General features: G+C 42.0%; 1 protein-coding gene across 1 annotated transcript; it reads right to left on the reverse strand.

The window, feature by feature from the left end:
* Positions 1–346: 346 nt before the first annotated feature.
* LOC114429882 (uncharacterized) lies at positions 347–17,337 on the reverse strand (the record flags this gene model as incomplete). Its single annotated transcript, XM_028398493.1, has 8 exons — positions 17,205–17,337; positions 16,967–17,117; positions 16,827–16,883; positions 15,481–15,689; positions 5,459–5,616; positions 5,173–5,346; positions 4,624–4,670; positions 347–825 (listed from the first exon to the last, which is right to left on the reverse strand). Coding segments are annotated over exons 1-8 (1,293 nt in total), but the record flags the coding sequence as incomplete, so codon positions are not given.
* Positions 17,338–20,678: the final 3,341 nt, after the last annotated feature.

Raw genomic sequence — 20,678 nt, forward strand, 5'->3', positions numbered from 1 at the left:
TATATATTTCATCAACACACAGAGACAGATGGAGGTCAGTGTTTGTTACAGGTGGAGCTCATTCTGCTGCTTTATTTTTATTATGGAGAAGAGAAAAGCTGAACTCCATCTGTCCAGGATCATCAGTGCATCAGTGCAGTTTTTACAGGAGTTCAGTGGTTAGGAGCTCATTTCACTGCTTCTAAGACAAAAACATGTTCTGACCTGAAATCACAGTCAGTGATTCAAATGAAAGTGAAACATCATCAACATTTAAAGCACAAAGTTGAAGCTGCTGTCACTTCCTCACACTCTGCTTCTACACACAGCACAGACTCACTGAGGAACCAGAACCCAACCAGAACCCAGCATGTAGAGGCTGAGTGAATGTGGTGCTGAAGGTGTGGAGGTGGATCAGTGTGTCAGAGGAGACTCTGTAGAAGGACAGAGTGCCAGCAGGACAGTCCACATACACTGCTGCTCTGTCAGAGACAGAGGAGGAGGAGATGGATGTTCCTCTGTTATTGTGACTGACATAGTAACCACGATCATAGCAGAACAGACTCCAGGACTGATTGTTTCCTCCAAACCTGCAGTCATCACTGTCTCCTTTCCTTCTGATTCTTCTGTAACTCACTGATATATTAACCCTTCCTCTCCACTCGACCTCCCAGTAACAGCGACCAGTCAGAACATTTCTACACAGCAGCTGAGCCCACGAGTCAAATCTGTCTGGATGATCAGGATATGGCTGCTTCTCTCTCACACGTGTCACCTTCCTGTTGTTGTCAGACAGTTTGAGCTTTGTGTGCACTGAGTTTGTGTCGACTTCAAGTTGACAGAAATCTGATGGAGAGAAAAAGACACAGCTGCAGTTTATCATCTGACACATCTGATGGCTTCATTCTGTCTTTACTGACTGATGTGTTGTTCATTCATACAAAGTTTATCATCAGACTTTTTGTCACTAATGTTTGAATGAACAAACACACAACTATCAGCTTTGTGTTCAAACACAAACTGGATATTTGCAGCAATGTGAGTAAAGACAGACGACACATTTAGAACATGAGAAGAACAGCAGCATCAACTGTATCATTGGATAAAGAGCATCATCCAAAAGCTCCTTCATCAGAGTCTGGAGGAGGATCTGGACTGAAAGACCAGACTCAGACCTCCTGATCTATCCTGATATTGTTCCACTGTTACTATTGTAAATACTTATTCCGCTTCTGTATTATTCTCCTTCTTCTGGACACATTTTCAGCAGAACTAGTCCCACAGCTTTAATGTGAGCGACCTGAAACTGTTACAGGACGTCCGGCTGTACCGGGACACCTGTGCTATGACTTTTCTTTCCGTTCCGACGTACGGTTTTCACGTAAATCGCAAAAAACCAGTGGGCGAACGACATAGACGGTGAATGGGGAGAGAGAGAAAAAAAAGGCAAAAGTCACAAAACCAGGAAGCCGAAAACTGAGGGAGCCGTTTCCATGGTAACCGTAACAGGTGCTCTAACTGACTTCTCTGATTACATCATCAAAGATGGCCGCTCCCATTAACAATGCATTGGGTTCATTCAAACCAATGTAACTTCACTGTATTGATCCATACAGAGGCAGACACACACACACACACACACACACACACACACATACACAACCATACAGGAACATACACAACTACACACACACACACACACACTTACACAGACACACACTGATTTTTCATTACACAGCTAATGCTATTACACAGCATCAAATCGACCGGCTCGGTCAGGACTACTACCCTCTGAGGTTTGGTAGCGATCGGATAAACGGTGTTTGAAAAAATCCAGAAAAACTGCGATCGACCCTCCCCACAGGCATCAAAACACTGTCAAACTTTGAAGGCATGGCGTTTGGGCATGCTTTCACACAGAACCTTCATTCAAAATGTAAAATGTAGATAAACATTAGACCTCTGACATATTGAGTCCCCATGTCTGTGCCACTTTTTGTCAGGCAAGCCACTTAAGCTGACCTAACCCCCCTCATAGGAAATAATGGGAAACTGGTGAGATCCCTGACAAAACCCAGCTAACTTTGGAAGCCTATCAGTCTGGCATGCCTCTACACAGAACATTCATTTCAACTGCAAACTGCTCATAAGGAGTTGGACTTTATCATACTGAGTCCTCATGTTCATGTCTTTTACCAAACTTCATAAAATAGCAGCCAAAGTCACATCCACATCTTTAGGATTCCTCCATTCAGAATGAATGGAGAAGCTTGGGGCCTATTAAACCTTATATAAAACCAATCAGAAACACTGTAAAAGCATGAAATGTCATCAGTGGCATCTTTCCCATATGCCGGTGATCAGGAATGAGGTTTGGTGGTATATAATGGGGCGGACCGGCAGCAGAGTGTGGGTGAGCGTGCATTGGCCCACTCAAAATTTCTTGTGAAATTTTCTAGGTTATATATACAATAGTTATTTCTATTTTCTTTCCTGTTTGGTTCTTCTGTCCTTATGTTCCTTTCTTTGGTTGGGATTGTTGGTGCATTATCATTGAGGGTTCTTCCTGTAGAACAGACCAAAAGTCCAGTTCATATGTTCACTGGGCCGAAGCCTCTGTCATAAAATCAATAATGTCATAATATGCCACCAGTACTGTTGTCCACAGGATGAAATCACACGTTTAAAAATGATTATTATTTATATATATTTAACATTTCACCACAAGATGGCAGCAAACATGGTCAAACTCTCACCACCCTGTTTGCCAGTGATCTGTGTTTTTTTATTGCCCATTTCTAAAATGGCAAGTGTGAGTAAGAAAAGGAAGGTTGACAGCGAAGGCCGAAGTTTCAGGACAAGTGGAAATGGAAGAAGAATGTGAGGGCAAGACATCTTGCACATTGAAACCTGTTTTGGAGCCAGACCTGCCCCCTTTACTGCAGCTGAGAGCCCAGTCTCTTCCTTCTCATCAGAGGTCCCTCGTTAATCGCGGGGTTACGTTCCAAAAATAACCCGCAAAAGGTGAAATCCGTGAAGTGATGGGCTTTATTTTTTACAGTTATTCTAGATGCTTTAAGGCTGTGAACCCCTCACTACACACTTTATACTCCTTTCTCTCCTGTTCAAACACTGTCAGAGTTCAAACCTTCATAAAAATAAGTCCAGTGTTACAGAATGAAACCAAAGCACAAAGCAAAATAAAAGGAAATATAATAACTGAAGATTAAACAATGGTTTGTGAAATGGAAGTTGTGGCGGCTGCACTAAAATGAATGATAAGTTAATGTGGTCTGTTCAGAGCTGTCAGTAAAAGCTTGTTTAACTGGTTTCGGCTGTCCCGCCTAACAAATGAAGAGATTGCTTCCAAAACGCTATAAATCCAGAAAAAAGTGTTTTCTTTCCAAAAAGGGTTTATATGAAACTTCTAGTTTATGTTTCAAACTGTAATATATCATCATGAGTTTGTCATAACATCAAAAAATCTAATCTATATTTTGATTTTAAACATTTATTAAACAATCAAATCTTTTTCCACCCAAAAACCTATAAATCCATTTCATCACAAAACTCATTTTATGTATTTATATATGTATTTCTAATAATATTATTTCGCCGGCTGTCAGTTGATCCGCATGACAAAAGTTTTTCTCTTTAGTATGTGAACAGGAAGTGGCCGGTATTTTCCCTCCAGCTGAGTTTCGGGATTCTGTATGGAAGGCTTCCGCTTTTTTCCCATGGAAGAAAAGAGGACTGCCTCATGGATACTGTCAAAGTTATTCATGTCACATAGCTAAAACATTTAAAAGACGGCTGGACATACATTCTATCTACTGACAGGGCTCCGCCATGACAGTTGGAAAGCTGCCCCGTGATTGGTTGAATGGAAATGCTGCATTGTGCTGAAAATCAGGGCGTTTGTAGCAGATTGGGAAAAAGGGAAGAAACGGTGCAGGGAAACATGGCGGATAACGTGTTTTGTTACTAATTGATAACAAACTTTAAACAGAGACCCCGTGTGAAACTTATTTTGGTGGTAACTCGTTTTCTTAAACAGTGGCGTTTCTCGCCCTAACCCTAACCCTAATAATGCTGCTCACAGCTCAGTGTCTCAGTGTCTTCACTCTTCAGTCCATCAGTCCAGTCTGACCCTTTGGATGAGATTCTTTGTGTCTGAGTCCTGCCTGCTTTTGGACTGTGGAGCTGTTTATTCCTGTGTTTGGACCTTTTCAACCCTTTGTGGTCTCTTATTGGATTTTGTCTTTTGTCTGCTTTGGTTGTCTCTGTTATGTCCCAGGCTGAGGGGAAACCCACACACAGCATGTCTGCACCTCCCCACTCGTCCCCACTCTCAGATCGGCAGCTACACAGGCTGGTTTCAGTGTTAGGCTGCAGTTCATGAACTCAGAGCTGAGCAGTGCCCCAAACAAACACAGAGACACTACAACACACTAAAGCTCCCTAACAAGAGAAAAAAGGAAAACCAATGACAAAGCTGGAACCTAAAACTCCTGCTGGGGAGTAATAAACTCCAGTAAACACCAAAGAAATCCAACCACCGAGGCTGCGCTACAACAGCTCTGATGGACTGATAGAACACTGACTCATGCACAATAACATGAGGAAAGACTGAGTCAAACTTACACTTCCTCAGCCCAGGTTTTAACCTCTGCTCTCCACCATGCTCCACCCTGCAGGAAGAAACACAGTCAGAATGATTTTCTAACCAACATGAGTCCAAACTGCTGATCAACATGAAGCAGAGTTCCTCAGTTTGTCAGAGACACACAAACAGACTGAAACTCATCTGTGTCGACTCCAGAAGAGTCTCTCCTGATCTGCTCTGTGTTTATTCATGTCCTCCATTCTGTGAAATATTGCTCTCTGTCAGTGCTTTACTGTAAAATCCTCTTCATGCAGCAACAGTGTAGGTTTGATCTCAGCATTGTGCATTTATCCAAAGCAGCAAACAAGCCACACTGTCTCTGACTGTTTGTTCCTTTCACTCTATATGCAAACACAAGCCTGGTTCACATGTGTCATGGATGGAAGAGTTTCTGACACACTTCAAATAAATACATTCACTCATTTCTGTGCATTATGTTGCAGTTTCAATCCATCCATCAACAGCTGTGGATATATGAGCTAAACTGACAGACTGAGGAGGACTCATGCTCTGTGGTCTCTGTGTACCTGAGAGTCTTCAGACTACAATCTGGACTGTTGAGTAAAGCAGACAGCAGCTTCACTCCTGAGTCTCCTGGATGATTGTAGCTCAGGTCCAGCTCTCTCAGATAGGAGGGGTTGGAGGTCAGAGCCGAGGCCAGAGAAGCACAGCCCTCCTGTGTGATCAGACAACCTGACAGACTGGAGGAACAAAACATGTCATGAACTCAAGAAGAAAGAAGGAAAATCCAACAGATCTTCAACATGAACATGAAGCAGAATTTAACTGATGATCAAAAAGCTGGATCCTGACCTGAGAGTCTCCAGTCTGCAGTCTGGAGTCTCCAGTCCACGAGACAGCTGCTTCACTCCTGAATCCTGCAGGTCATTATTATCCAGATCCAGCTCTCTCAGACTAGAGGACTGGGAGCTGAGGACTGAGGACAGAGCTTCACAGCTTCTCTCTGAGAGGTTACAGCTGCTCAGTCTGAGAAAAAAAAATAACAATGAACACAAAGTCAATGTTTTATTGTTCATATAAAAATCAACTATGTTTGAAATGGTTCATAAATCCACCTACAGAACTTTGTTGGAGGCTTTGGCCACTGGCAGCAGCCTCAGAAGAGCCTCCTCTGAAGCAGAGTATTTCTTCAGGTCAAACACCTCCAGACCTTCTGATGACAGTAAGATGAAGACCAGAGCTGACCACTGAGCAGGAGACAGTTCATCTGTGGAGAGACGTCCTGATCTCAGGGCCTGTTGGATCTCCTCCACTAGAGAACGATCATTCAGTTCATTCAGACAGTGGAACAGATTGATGCTTCTCTCTGCAGACACATCCTCACTGATCTTCTCCTTGATGTACTGGACTGTTTCCTGATTGGTCTGTGAACTATTTCCTGTCTGTGTCAGCAGGCCCCGTAGAAGAGTCTGATTGGTCTCCAGTGAAAGACCCAGGAGGAAGCGGAGGAACAAGTCCAGGTGCCCACTTGGACTCTGTAAGGACTTGTCCACAGCACTCTGGTGGAGATGTCTTAGTTCAGGTTTGTGTCTTTTGTCTCTAAAGACTTTAGACCACAGAGGTGTTCTTTTTTGTTGTTTCAGCAGGTTGACAGCAGAGCTGATGAAGGTCAGATGGACATGAAGAGCAGCCAGAAACTCCTGAACACTCAGATGGATGAAGCAGAACACCTTGTCCTGGTACAGGCCTCTCTCCTCTTTGAAGACCTGTGTGAACACTCCTGAGTACACTGAGGCTGCTCTGATATCGATGCCACACTCTGTCAGGTCTGACTCATAGAAGATCAGGTTTCCTTTCTGCAGCTGATTGAAAGCCAGTTTTCCCAGAGACTGGATCATCTTCCTGTTGTTTTTGTTCCACTGTGGATCTGTCTCGGCTCCTCCATCATACTTGATCTTCTTCACTTTGGTCTGAACCACCAGGAAGTGGATGTACATCTCAGTCAGGGTCTTGGGCAGCTCTGCTCCCTCTCTGGTTTCCAACATGTTCTCCAGAACTGTAGCAGTGATCCAGCAGAAGACTGGGATGTGGCACATGATGTGGAGGCTTCGTGATGTCTTGATGTGGGAGATGATCCTGCGGGCCTGCTCCTCCTCTCTGAACCTCTGCCTGAAGTACTCCTCCTTCTGTGGGTCAGTGAACCCTCTGACCTCTGTCACCACGTCCACACAGTCAGGAGGGATCTGATTGGCTGCTGCAGGTCGTGTGGTGATCCAGAGGCGAGCAGAGGGAAGCAGCTTCCCCCTGATGAGGTTTGTCAGCAGCACATCCACTGAGGTGGACTCTGTGACATCAGTCAGGGTCTCAGTGTTGTGGAAGTCCAGAGGAAGTCGACACTCATCCAGACCATCAAAGATGAAGACCACCTGGAGGTGCTGAAAGCTGCAGATTCCTGCCTCTTTGGTTTCAGTGAAGAAGTGATGAACAAGTTCCACCAAGCTGAACTTTCTCTCTCTCAGCACATTCAGCTCTCTGAAAGTGAATGGAAATGTGAACTGGATGTCCTGGTTGGCTTTGTCTTCAGCCCAGTCCAGAGTGAACTTCTGTGTTAGGACTGTTTTCCCGATGCCAGCCACTCCCTTTGTCATCACTGTTCTGATTGGTTCCTGTCTTCCAGGTGAGCCTTTAAAGATGCCTTCTGGTCTGATGCTTGTTTCTGGTCTGTGTGCTTTCCTGGATGCTGCTTCAATCTGTCTGACCTCGTGTTCCTCATTGACCTCTGCAGTCCCCCCCTCTGTGATGTAGAGCTCTGTGTAGATCTGGTTCAGAAGGGTCGGCTCTCCTGCTTTAGCGATCCCCTCAAACACACACTGGAACTTCTTCCTCAGGTTAGACTTGAGTTTACGTCCACACTCTGCAGCAGGAGTTCCTGAACAAACAATAAATGTCATTAATAAGTGAACGCTACAATAAATGTGTCAAATAAATATTTTCTGTCTCCATGAAATCTGTTCATCAGTTGTAGACAAACAGTTTGTGTTTTCAGTCAGAAGAATTCACAGATGTCTTCATCATATTAACAGCAGAGTGTGTAAATGTAAACTTCATTTCCTCTTTCCATCATGTTAAAGCTCTTCAAATCCTCTTACTGCTCTGCAGACGCTCAGCCAGCTCCTCCTGCTTCATCCTCCTCAGGAAGTGCACTGTGATCTGCACTAATGACTCTCTGCTGCTCCTCTGCTCTTCATCCTCCTCATCCTCCCTCTGACTCTCTGAGCATTCTGGGTAATCTGGACTCAGGAGCTTCTGGATCTTCTTCAGCTCATCCTTCACAAACCTGACAATGTTCTCCTCCAGCAGCTGGAACAGAACAACAGAGTATAAACTCTCAGACTTTGAGGAGCAGAATAACAGTTTAGTGTTTCATGATATTACAGCTTATGTTCATACATGTATTACTTGAATCTACAACATCAGATATGAAGTGTTGTGTATGCACAGCTGCTGTAGTTATAAGTATTACTACCACAGTTCTGTCTCTGTGAATGCTTGCTCAGGGGTCAGGCTCTGGGTCTCTGTAGAGCACCAGGACTGTTGTGTTGTAGTTAGAAGCTGTTTGTACTCACCATAAATATGGCGTCCTGAGCAGGAGTCTGAACACTGGGTTGCTGCAGTCTGTGACAGAAACATCAGCATTTAACAACACAATCACGTCACTAAGTGTTTTGATGTGTTTTCACTTTAAACAGATACACAACAGTCAACAGACTGGTGACAAACAAGCATTGTTGTATTAAAAAATGAAAACTATCCCAACTCCACACGTCCAGCTCATGTTGAACCTGTTGCTGCTGCTTTAATGACTGAAGCACAGCTTTAAGAGTTCCATTCCACTTCCACTGTCATCATATGTTCACATTGATTTAGACCAGGGGGGTTCAATTAAAGTCCCTGAGGTCCAGCTGTTCACATTTGCTCCAAGTCAAAGGTCTGAGCTGATGTCTAGCTTGTGTCTTATTAGCTTCCCCTATGTCCACATGTTCATATGTTTCAGTAATATCTATTGTCAGTTTTCAATGCAGGAAATGTTTACCTGGGGCACAGCTAGCTCTGTTACCATGAATAAAAGTAGTCCCAGGCAAATACATTGAAGGCCTTTATTTCAGATGAAAGAAAACTGAAACCTCAGACTGAAATAAATACAAAGTGCAACAGTCAATGGACTGGTGAAGAAAATTAATTAATACACAAAATGTGTGTATTAAAACTGAAAACTATCCTGACTCCACACTGTTCAGCTGCATCCAGCAGGTTTGTAATTTGTTCTTCTTCACATACTCTGCTTTAATGGCTGCCAGCACAGCTGTAAGAGTTCAGTTAAATCTTCCACTCATCATGTTTCTCTTTCTTTAACATTAAGTGATGTGCAGCAGGATGGGTTTGTAATGAATCGCAGTCAGACAATGTTGCAGTGTGATGATATAGAGTCTATATCATCACACTGCAGACCTTTGTTATTTCCTTTACTTAAAGCCTTCAGAAACCACCATGAGATGATAACATGACAACATAAATACATACTGATACTTTCTATTATACATCTACAAACACAGACCTGCTTATGGGTCTTTTACAGAGCCAAGCAGACCCACATGATCATTGAAGAACTCTGCTAAGTTACAGAAACAGGACTTAAAGTGGTATCAACATTTTTGAAATGTTCACTTTTCATGGACACAGAGCTGGATCAGTGTCCATGATGGCCACTACAAGAGACTGAAAAACTGTTATCACACAATTTATTTGATCACAATTTGACCAAATTCAACCAAAAACACCGAAGAACAGAAGCCACCTTAAAGTTCTGCACAGGCTGTGTTCAAGTCAGAATAATCAGCAGTGTGAGGTACGTGCAAAAATCCAAACCAGGACCCTGGGAATCTGAGGAGGAGGAGACTAGCTCCTAGCTACATATAGGCTGACAGCTACAGTCGTTTTGGGAAGTTGGTCAAACTTTCTATATTTCTGCATAAATATGACCCGAAACACGATCAATGCTGAATTCTGCAGGCCGACAAATAAACTTTACTGCTGGACTGCATGTGGTTCAGACGAGTCCAGATGGAGATGAAGAGTGAAGGTGTCATGCTGCATGCTGTGTGTCAGTCATGATGTCAGTTTTAGCTACGGTCTGCTAACATGAATCTATTAATGACAGACTGATTCACATTGAACTGAAGTATGGATCCTTTACTCGCCGTCAGCTAGTTTTAAGAGTTCAAACACACAGTATTGCTATATTAGCCTAATGTACTAGCGGAGCATTGTCTGTTAGTATAATATTTACATACAGTGTATGAATCTATCATTTATTTAAATGTTTTATTACTGAAATGTCTTTCCATACTTTGTTTCAGTGGGCTGCCTTTCTAGTACAGTGAGGCAGATGTTTAAGTCATGTTTATGCAGACATATAGAAGATTTTAAATGATTCATACACTTTTAAGCAGCACTGTAAATATGCATTACTCTGTGCTACAGAGGCTCCAAACCATCAACCACCTGCAGAGCAAACAGACACATACAACCCCAAGAGTCCAGCAGAGCTCATCACAGCATGGAGACACTTCCAGAGTGATTCTTACCTTTGATCATCAGATGGCTGATCAGCTTTGAAATCAATGGGCTCACCCATCGACCGATCACTTTTCATGGACACACAGCTGGGTCCAGGTCCAGCAGAGTCTGCTCTCACATCCTGGATCCTGAGAGAATCACAAACACTGACTCTGAGCTTCTTCTGGAAAAATGATGCTGAACATCATGTTACACTTTAAATGTTTAATAATGATGGAAACAAACTGCAGCTGTGACATTAACTCTGACCTTTGACCCTCAGATGGATCAACAGCTTTGAAATCAGGGGGCCGATCCTTTGACCAATCACTCTTCATGGACACACAGCTGGCAGCTCCAGGTCCAGGCCCAGGTCCAGGTCCAGGTCCAGGTCCAGCAGAGTGTGCAGTGTGCTGCTGCTTTGTTCTTGAACACACAGATGTGTGAATAATGTGAGTGTGAGCTCTGACATGGAGAAGAGTCATGGACAGTCAGAGACGGTCCTCTTACCTCTGAGCTTTGGTCCGGCTCTCATGGTCCCCACACAGAGGGCTTTTAGAGGGAGGGACTCCCTCCTCTCTGTCCTCACACTGACTCATAGCAGAGCTCACACCTTCACACAAACACAGCAACATGACACAGAAACACACAGTCAGCATGTTGGTATTGATCCTTCATGTAGATGCTAACAGGCTAATCATGCTGTTAGCTTAGCATCAGAGCCTCAGACCAGGTTTGGTTCTCAGGCTTTTATTTTGGTGAGTCTGTAAACACACCAACATCTCTGATGCTGTTATTATTGATGTCACATGCTGTAAGTGGAACAGTGCACACACACATTCAGTGTTTGCTTCAGAATTCTGTCACTTCTCTCCATGTGTGAACATGTGAATAAATGAACATGTGTTCATGTGTGTTTCTGTCACAGTGTGAACAGACTGAGTGAAGCACTGAGACCTTCCTCTGTAACAGTCTGTGGACTGTTTTCTATAGAAAGGACAAACACATGAGCAGCTACTGTCTGAGCTCTGAGGACTGACACACTTCTCCTCATGGCAAATATTAGATTCACATATTTATGAACCCTTGAAGAGAAAATGTTTCTTCTGATGAGTTTCAATCATCAATATGAATTCATGAAAAATAAAACGCACCACAGGCGCGTCAAACCTGAAACAGACTGATCTGATAAAGTCAGAATAAAGCGACCTTTTCTCCGCTTGAAGCTTTAAACGAGTCGATCTGAGTTTCAGAGCAAATGAAGCTGCTGAACTTTACAGAGAGAACGATCAACAGAGACGCTTGTTGTTTGTCTGTCTGACATGAATTGAATTACAGTAACTCCACACAGCTCAGTGAACACAAAACTCAGAAAGCTGTCAGACCGGTTCTGACACTCCCTGCATTTCTCACTGATCATGTGACCTGAGAGCTGTGTTCTACAGTCTGCTGTGACTCGAACAGAAAAACACTACAAGTAACAACTTGTTCTGAAACAGCTGTTCATCTGCTATAAAAGTCATCAAAGAGCAAAGAGAAAGCAGCCAATCAGCAGCAGAAACATCTGTACTGTACCATCAGTCAGTGATGCAGCACAGTGTGATCAGACATGGAGAGATTTCTCTGGAAGGACTCTCACCTGCTGGATCAGTTCAGATGGACTTACAGACACTTTCCAGCTTCCTGTGTGGAGAAGAAGCTGCTCCTGGTCCTCCTCAGTCCTGCTGTCTGACACAATCTGATCTGAGGACGCCGTCACTTCCTCACAGCCTCACAGTCTGAACACGTCAGTGACGGTGAAACCGGTCCAACAAGTGTCTGAAAGACATTTCCTGATTCACTTCTACTGTCTGTCCACTAGATGGAGCTCAGCAATCAATGAACTGCAGATCAGCATAGGATGGAGCAGAGCAGAAGCAGCATGGATCACACACCTTACAGTCAGTAAGCCTCAGCACCATGGAACTCTCAGCTTAAGGCAAGACACAAAGACAACTGGTAAAGACTGGACTTTGTAAATAGACAAATGTACTACTTGTGTTCATGAACAATTTAAGTTGAAGTTGAAATGAAAGCTGTTATAAATAGCTACAATGTTATGCTTTAGTTAAGTTTATTGTGTTATCTTGAAAAGTGTTTAACACCAGGTTTAATTTGTCTTTAAGGTTATCAACCTAGGCGATTCTAGGCGGTCAAGTGATTCTAATCAAACCAAACCAAGCAATCACCATTGCCACTGCAACTTAATGTCATCATATATCATCATATTTCTTGGGCTCTATGCTCTAAGTGTCTTAAAAATATGTGGTTTTCTTTATTTACAGTGGTGCATGTCATGTGACTTTACTTATGCAAATGTATGATAATGTTCTGTCTCCTCTCATTTCCAGACGTGCAGCCAAAAACATGTGCAGTGATGATATGTGACGGTATCATCATGGTCTCAGAGAGAAGAGCTGAGTGTGTCTGTTCTGATCTTTGTTGTGTCTCTTCTCCTCTGTAGTTTCTGCTTGTTGCTCCGTCACACGCCCTCTGCTGGTGAGCCGCGTCATTACACACAACCTCTGCTGCTGTCAGACTGTATAATAACCACTTCTGATAGGAGCAATATTCACACACCACAGTGTACAACACATTATTTATTTAGTTTCTGATGCACTATGTACAGTTTTCTTACAGACCACTTCTCCCTCCACTCACCTGTGCAATAACTGTTCATATGTAAACTGTTGATGATTCTATTCTATATTTTATCATATATATCTTTTCTTAACTTATCCTTTGCTGTCTGTACCTGCTGTTGCAAAAATGCAATTTCCCCATTGTGGGACTAATAAAGGTTTCTTAATCTTAATCTTAAGACTGTCTGGAGGACACACAGAGTGGACATGGGTCACAGAGTGCTGCTGCTGTTTGTGTCTCTGCAGCATGGGCAGCTGCTCCTGCTCCACTCGTCACCGGCTGATTGTTCACACCTGTGATCAGTCATCAGCCAATCCTGCTGCAGCTTCCATCTAGTATATGTGTCCAATGGAAGCTGAGCAACATGTCAGCTACACACATAGAAACACTACACATAGTTTGTCATATAAATAACATGGATTGAATCATGTTGTACAGTCAATGGAAACAAAAAGCACTGAGAGTGGTGCTGGTAGTGCAGCAGTGGATGGAGGCTGAAGTGCTGCCACCTAGTGTCAATATTTGGTATTAACTCTGACTACATATTCCACCTTTAACTCTCTGCCATATATACTGTGCCATGTGTGAAGTGATAATAAAATGTGAATGTGAATTTATTGTAAAGAACTTTACTTATTATCCCTGTTATAAGTGAGCAGTGTGTGTGTGTGTTTGATGGAGTGTGTAATGTCTGCTCAGTGTTACTGATGCTGCTGTGTGTGATCTGAAAACTGATCAAACTGTGATGTGTCTGATGCTGACAGAAGAATCAGAGGTCAGACAGTCGGATCCTCCTCTGTGACACCTTTAACATCATATCAGAAATCTCTGTCTGCTTCTGGTACATGCAGCTGATCACCAGCAGGGGGCTCACTGCTTTGCTGTCACTCAGGGGGCCTGCTCTGTCTGCCACTGGGATATGATGAGGTGAACTTCAGAGTTTGAATAGATTTCATTTGTCATGTGTTTATGATCATTTTATGAATCAGTTCAAATAAAGGAGACTCACTGAAGTCACAGTTTAGTGTTTTAATACTTATACACACTTATTTTGAAGCTGCTATCAACTTGATGAGTCTCCCTGTTGAAGCACGAGGCAGGACGTGTGTCAGAACATCCATGAACTGAGTAGATTAAGAGGAAAAGCTGATGTGTCACAGCTGCTGGTTGTGTTCTTTCAGTGTCTCCATCTTGATGAAATGAGGCGTTTTACTTCCTCCAAGTAGAGTGGACCTGGCTCACAGAGTGCTGCTGCTGTCTCTGTCTCTCTGTGAGCACCATGTTAAACAGCAGGCTCTGAATAGTGACGTCATGATGTCACAGTCACATCAGTCTAATCTCCCAATCGGAGAGAGAGCTGTCATCAACAGCAGGAAGTGCAGGAAGCTCATGGTGTGCAGGCCTCTGATGTGTGGAGGCTGTCGGCTTGTAGCAGCCAACAAGAAGGGAGTTTGTAAAAGTTCTCTGTAACTTTAGATGTGAGGATTCAGAAAGAACTTAGATCAGATATGTGCAGCACTTGTGCAACAGATACTCCAACAGTGACAGCTCTTCTGAAGAAAGCCTGAGGAGCTGAGACCTGGATGAGACACTGATACAGCTTTGCTCTGCTGACAGGAAGGATGAAGGCTGACCACACACACACTGACACACACACACACACACTGACACACACAGACACACATACACACACACACACACACCACACACAGACACACATACACACACACACACACACACACACACACACAGACACACACACACACAAGGGTTTTTATGGTTTAGATGGACAATTTCTCGAAACAGGCCCGAAGGTGGTTTAGATGGGCTACCCTTTCCCATGGTCCTAGAGCTATGGGAGTTGGCTTAGGTTACTCTAAAAAACTTGAAAAAAATTTGGGTCACTTCAGAGTTCAGATACACGCAACAGAACTCTATACACATGACCCTGCTCCAACTGTGGTTTGAGCAGACATTTCACTTTTTGATAAATCTGTGGTTTATGAGAACAAGAAAATGCATTATCTGGACTATGACGTCACTTTTAAATTAACATGGATTAACATAAATACACACCTGACAACACAGGATTAAATGGACAGGTTGTTTAATTAGTTTGGTTGCCTAGCAACCAAACTTATTGTTATTCTACGTGCTATTGCACAAATCCAAAACTAAAAATAATAAACATATAAACAGAAAGAGGTGCATAAAAATGAATGCACTTACATTTTCCTTCTTGCTAATATATTTTAACAGGAACATTCTACAAAATAAATATGGGAGGTTTCAATATAAAGATAACTTAAATAACACAACCGTGTACTCTTCTTTGCACAGAATTTAAATTAAATTTGATTATAAGTGCATTTACATTAATCAAATGTAAAAAAAGCATGTCACACATGCATACAAAACAAACTTTAACTCTAATAACTTTATATTAAATCTGTTACTACAACGTAGTTACTCTCCCATATTAGTAACTGATTGCTTTTAGAAACTTGGTTTCTATGTGCAAATCTGTGGATTTACATACATTACATTTCCTTCTGTGACTGTCTTTTTGCAGTTACTCCTCGGTTTCTAACAAAGTCCCTGATATTTTGCACTGTTCTCTGTGCTAAAACAGACCCTTCAGCCATCTTGCAGTGAGTGCATTCAGTTTTGGTTGCCAGTTGTCCTTTAGATATGTGATCTTTAAAATGTCGCATTACTGCGTTGACCTCAGCCTTGGACCATGGTTTCTTTGGTGCTCTTCTTACTTCATTATCTGGACAAGCATCTTGTAGAAAAACAGAAGACACAGACACAAACAAGTGTGTTAATACATTTACCTATTGCCACAGATTCCTGTTTACTTATTCCTAGGATTAAATCATTTTTTTACCAATTCATCATAATTTCACCACTGAGACAAAGTTTCACATAAGCTGCAGCTGAAAAATAATGAAAATACTCTTTATGTAGTAGAGTGCAATGTTTAAAATTAAATATTAAAATGATTTTGCCAGAGGTATCAAGTTACAATTAAAGTAGAAGAGTATAAGTAGTAGAAGTGTCACTAAAAATCAGTCTGATGGCCACTTTCAGGAAAGACCTCCTGTGGCGTTCTGTGCTGCTCTTGGGTAGTCCCAGTGCTGTTCATGCAGCGTGGCATGAAGGGGGTGAGGCGTGTTGTTCTCCTCTGTCACATCCACCACAGACTCCAGCTGAAACTCCCAGGAGGAAAATCTGCTTGTGGGTTAAACCACCTGATTTCAAACATACCCGGAACCCATCAGAAGGTGCTAACTACTAGCACTGCTAGGTGCAATCAATAGTGCAGCTACTATTGCATCATAATAGTAGGGGTAACACTGACGTGTCAGCCCTCCTTGTGTGAAGACAATACTACGTTAAGACGTGCATGTCTACTTGGGGCCTCTGTAGCCCAGTCTTGCCGCACCTAACTCAACATGCAACCCAGCTCCTGATCCAGACCTCGCCTCTCTTGCCTACTGCAATGCCCTCCTAATAGGTGTTCCAGCCGGTGCTTCTGCTCCAGTATGCAGCTGCACGTCTGATTTTCAACCAGCCAAAAAGAGCATCACACTTCTGTTCAATGAGCTACACTGCTTACATCAAATTCAAAGCACCAGTGTTGCACTCTTAGTAAGGTTTTTGATTGTGTTTGTTTTCATTTGAATGTTAATCCTCTTCTTTTAAGTTGCTTTAGACAAAGGCATCTGCTAAATGCATACATGTAATGTAAATGTAATGATCTAAACTTCTAAAATACACAACACTATATAGTTATCTATTTTATTCTTTTGAATTTGATTTGTGTCTTTATATCAACTTTTTTAAATGTGTTTTCCATCGTCTCCATGAATTTGTTTACGCCTTATGTAACATTGCTCTGCAACTAAACTTGCCTTACCTTCAGATACAGAGACAGTCTCATTTACCGTGGATGTCACTGTTGACACAGTTTCTGCTGAACACATATGGAAAAAAGTTTTTGTCGTGGTAAAATACATTTCATCATCAGAAACACAAGTATAGTGTAAGGCAACTTACCAAAACCTCCCGTGTCATGGAGCGGCTCTGTGACTGTAGACTCTGAAGCAGCATCAACAGGTTCACGAGTTTCACACTCCGTTGCCGTTGTGAATTCCGTTCCACTATCATTGGACTCATTCTCATTCATCATCACTAAACACAATTTCCTCTGGGACATGGTGTGAATAAAGGTCAAATGAAGACAGTGTACACATGCACTGTGTTCAGACTAAATAATCACTCAAGATATTCATACCCTCAAGTTCAATCTCATCCAATGATTTTCCCTGCATTCTGGAAAGATGTCCTTTCTCCATTGAGAGAAGTAGTTTGAGGGTGGCCTCAAACTACTTCTCTCACAGCCTCCTCCAGGTTTTGTATTGAGAATTCCGAGCGCAGACACACCAACAAGCGACCAACTTCCCTGAGCTTCTGTCTCATGTATTCACTCTTTGTAGCATCTTGCCCATGTCTGTTGTAAAGGGACTGGGCAAACTGAACAATACACAGGTCATTTCGCACAACCGAAGCAACCTCATCCTGTTTCATGGCTGTCAGGAGCTTCCACACACCACCTGGAATCCGGTGACTGGATGCAGTCTGTAGAGCAGCAGCCAAACCCAGCACTCTGGTTCTTCCAGGTTCCTTTTCAGTATCTTAGTAGTAGTTTTAGGTTTTCTCTTAACTTTCAATGGTCCATCTTGTAAAACTGCAACGTTATGTCTAAAATTTCCCTTATTTCTCATTTTCTCTAATAGTGTTTTCCGCTCTTGTGAGTGCTCAGGTAGGGAAAAAACATACAAACATACAACTTCAGCGTGCGTTTTATGTGTTCTCAGGTGGCGAGAAATTTTGCTTTGTGGCTTACCACAAATGTAACAGTAATTTTTTATGGTCATAGTCAATTGACTTGAGTTGTGATTGAGAAGCTGTGCTTCATCCTTTGGCTTTTTCTTTGATGCCTTTTTGGTGGATGTACCTAAATGTGATTTTTTAGCAGCACTGGGAATCACATGGTCTTTAAGAGGTGGTGGAGCCTTGGATTGGCTAGGCCAAACTTGGATGTCTGCATCTGATCCATGAGATGTTCCTTCAGCCATAACAGTTTTTTCTGTAACCTCTCTACCGCTAGACATCGAGGGTATGCTTGTATCTGAATCATTATCATTTTGTGACTCCGAGTCTGGTATGTACTCCTCATCAGACAGGCTGTGATCAAAATCTGATAGGTTACCCACTTCTGAATTGTCCTCATCTGACACCAGATTGTCCACAGAACATATAGAAGACTGTGGCTCCTGAAAGAATGAGAAACAAATTAAATAATTGGAAACAGCAAGAGATGTTAGATATTCAAGAAACCTTATATAGGGACTCACCTGTGAATGGTGCTGGAGGTCATCTGTAATTCGCTCAAGGCATTTTTTATGCCAGACACCCAAACAAACTGTAACACGTTTTAAAAGTTTTAATTTTATGGGTAAATTAAAAATGTCTTGTGTCATAGCAATGATTTACACAGAAACAATAGAAATGTTGTTTTAATTTTAATAGAGCGAATAAAAAGAATTAAAAGACAAGAATCGGGACAACCTTTAGCATAGTACCCACTTTTGTTGCCAGCTGTTTATATTTTTTAATTAAATTTTAATTTAATTAAATTATTTTAATGGCTGTATGTGGAGTTATTTTTAGTAAATCTATACTGTTATACGAGCTGTACAATGACTCCTTTAAGTTGTATCAAAGTTTTGTTTCTATAGTATTATCCCATGAAAAGATACAACAGATACAACAAAAATATGAGGGGTGGGCTCACCTTTGTGAGATACTGTAAATGAGAATGCATACACCAAAGGATCAGTTTATTACATGCAACTAGATAAAATACATGTAGTGTACCATAAAAATGCCACAATAAATCCTCCATCCTGAAGGTTCAGTGTTTCAATAGTTTTAAATGTGGAGGCTTTATTTCTTGGTGGTGTTGAACTACATACAACACCACATTTAGACTTTATTTAATATAATTAAATTGACAAAAATGATTATTGCATGTGTCAGTAGGCTATGACAGAACACGACACAACAAACAACATATCTGACAATTGGCATCCAGTTGCATCAGTTTGTATGCACAAACGTTAGAAGGATTTATTTTTGGACTGTTGTATTAGACACCTTCCCTTTCAGGTGCACCTATGTTTTAGGTAGATGTAAGGAGTGCACGTCCACCTACGGCCCTGTACTACACCACTGTACTAAATACTGCAGCTTACCTTTGCACTTATATCCAAGCCACTTCAAGGAGGATACAGGTCCCACACACTGGATGCACTTGTCCAAGGATGATACTGTTGTGCACACAAGCTGATGCTTCTGACACCGTTGGTGAAAATGTATGGTAATGTTTAATAATGTGAAAAGTCACATACTGATAGCTAGAAAACCATATAAACGTAACCTAATATTAACATGGCATACAATATACTGTACCTTTTTATTGCAGACAACTGGATCCATTTCATTAGAACCGATGAACTGTTTCGTGCCATTTCCAGTGGTTCCCTAAAACAGTAAAAAAGAGCCAACGGTTAAAAACTACATCTGCATTGATATCCGTTTTCTCATGTTAGGTTTTGTTAATACCAAAATTGAGGAAGAAACGTAGTGTAAAGAAATACTTGCTTTACAACCTTTATAGTTTTTTAGACATACAGTTTTTTTAGACACATTATACTAAACCAGATAAAATTCAGCTTGTCCAAGAACTTCTAAAAACAAACTGATGACACTATCAACCGCACCTTGAGGATTGGTGGTTTACTGCTTAATTCACACACACATTCAGATCCTATGCCAACTTTCACTTTCAGGAGAGAGTACTTACAAAACACATTTCACATTCAGGTGACTACATACACACATACCTACATTACGTGTTGGTGGACTTACGCATTGCCACACGCAAAGAATGAAGTGCTAAATTTTATGTACTGTTTCATTCTGGCTGTGTGGACCAAGCAGTGGACTTGTCAAGTTCCTGCCTTCATCCATCTCAGCCTGGTTGCCCTCGGCCATCTCAGCCTGGTTGCCCTCGGCCGTCTCAGCCTGGTCGCCCTCGGCCATCTCAGCCTGGTCGCCCTCGGCCATCTCCTGTAACAAATACATCATGGAGGAAATTAGTAATGGATATACATCCACAAAGAATGTACTTTGCCACACGCAAAGTAATGAAGGCCTACATTTCATTTACCGTTTCATTCTGGCTGAGTGGACCAAGTTCCGGACTTGTCAAACTCTGGTTGTTTTCATTCACAGACTGTAGCAGATTCAGCATGGACAAACAATACAAATTAACATACTCACATACTGGAAATGTACCATCCCATAGGATATTTGAGGTTGAATAAAAAAACCTACTCCTCGGTGAAAACTTTGCTTTAAGCCTCACTGACTGATTTCATAAGGTATAGAATGTCTTATGACACCTTTGATGATTCAAATTCCAAGTTGTGGAAGGAGAATTTCCCAACTTAAAACTGTGCATGTTTGTGGTAGCATCAGTAACAAAGAGCTTGCTGTGAGGGTTACAGTGCTAACCACTGCTGCCCCCTCACTAGATGTAATTAAACACTTCAGTTTTGCAATATACCTGTGGTAGCACAGTACTTTTCTTACCTTATCAAAGCTTCTGAGAGGACCAGCTGATGTAGCTCTGGCCTTTTTT

Source organism: Parambassis ranga, unplaced genomic scaffold (assembly GCF_900634625.1).
Source record: "Parambassis ranga unplaced genomic scaffold, fParRan2.1 scaffold_21_arrow_ctg1, whole genome shotgun sequence".
Lineage (NCBI taxonomy): Eukaryota > Metazoa > Chordata > Actinopteri > Ambassidae > Parambassis > Parambassis ranga.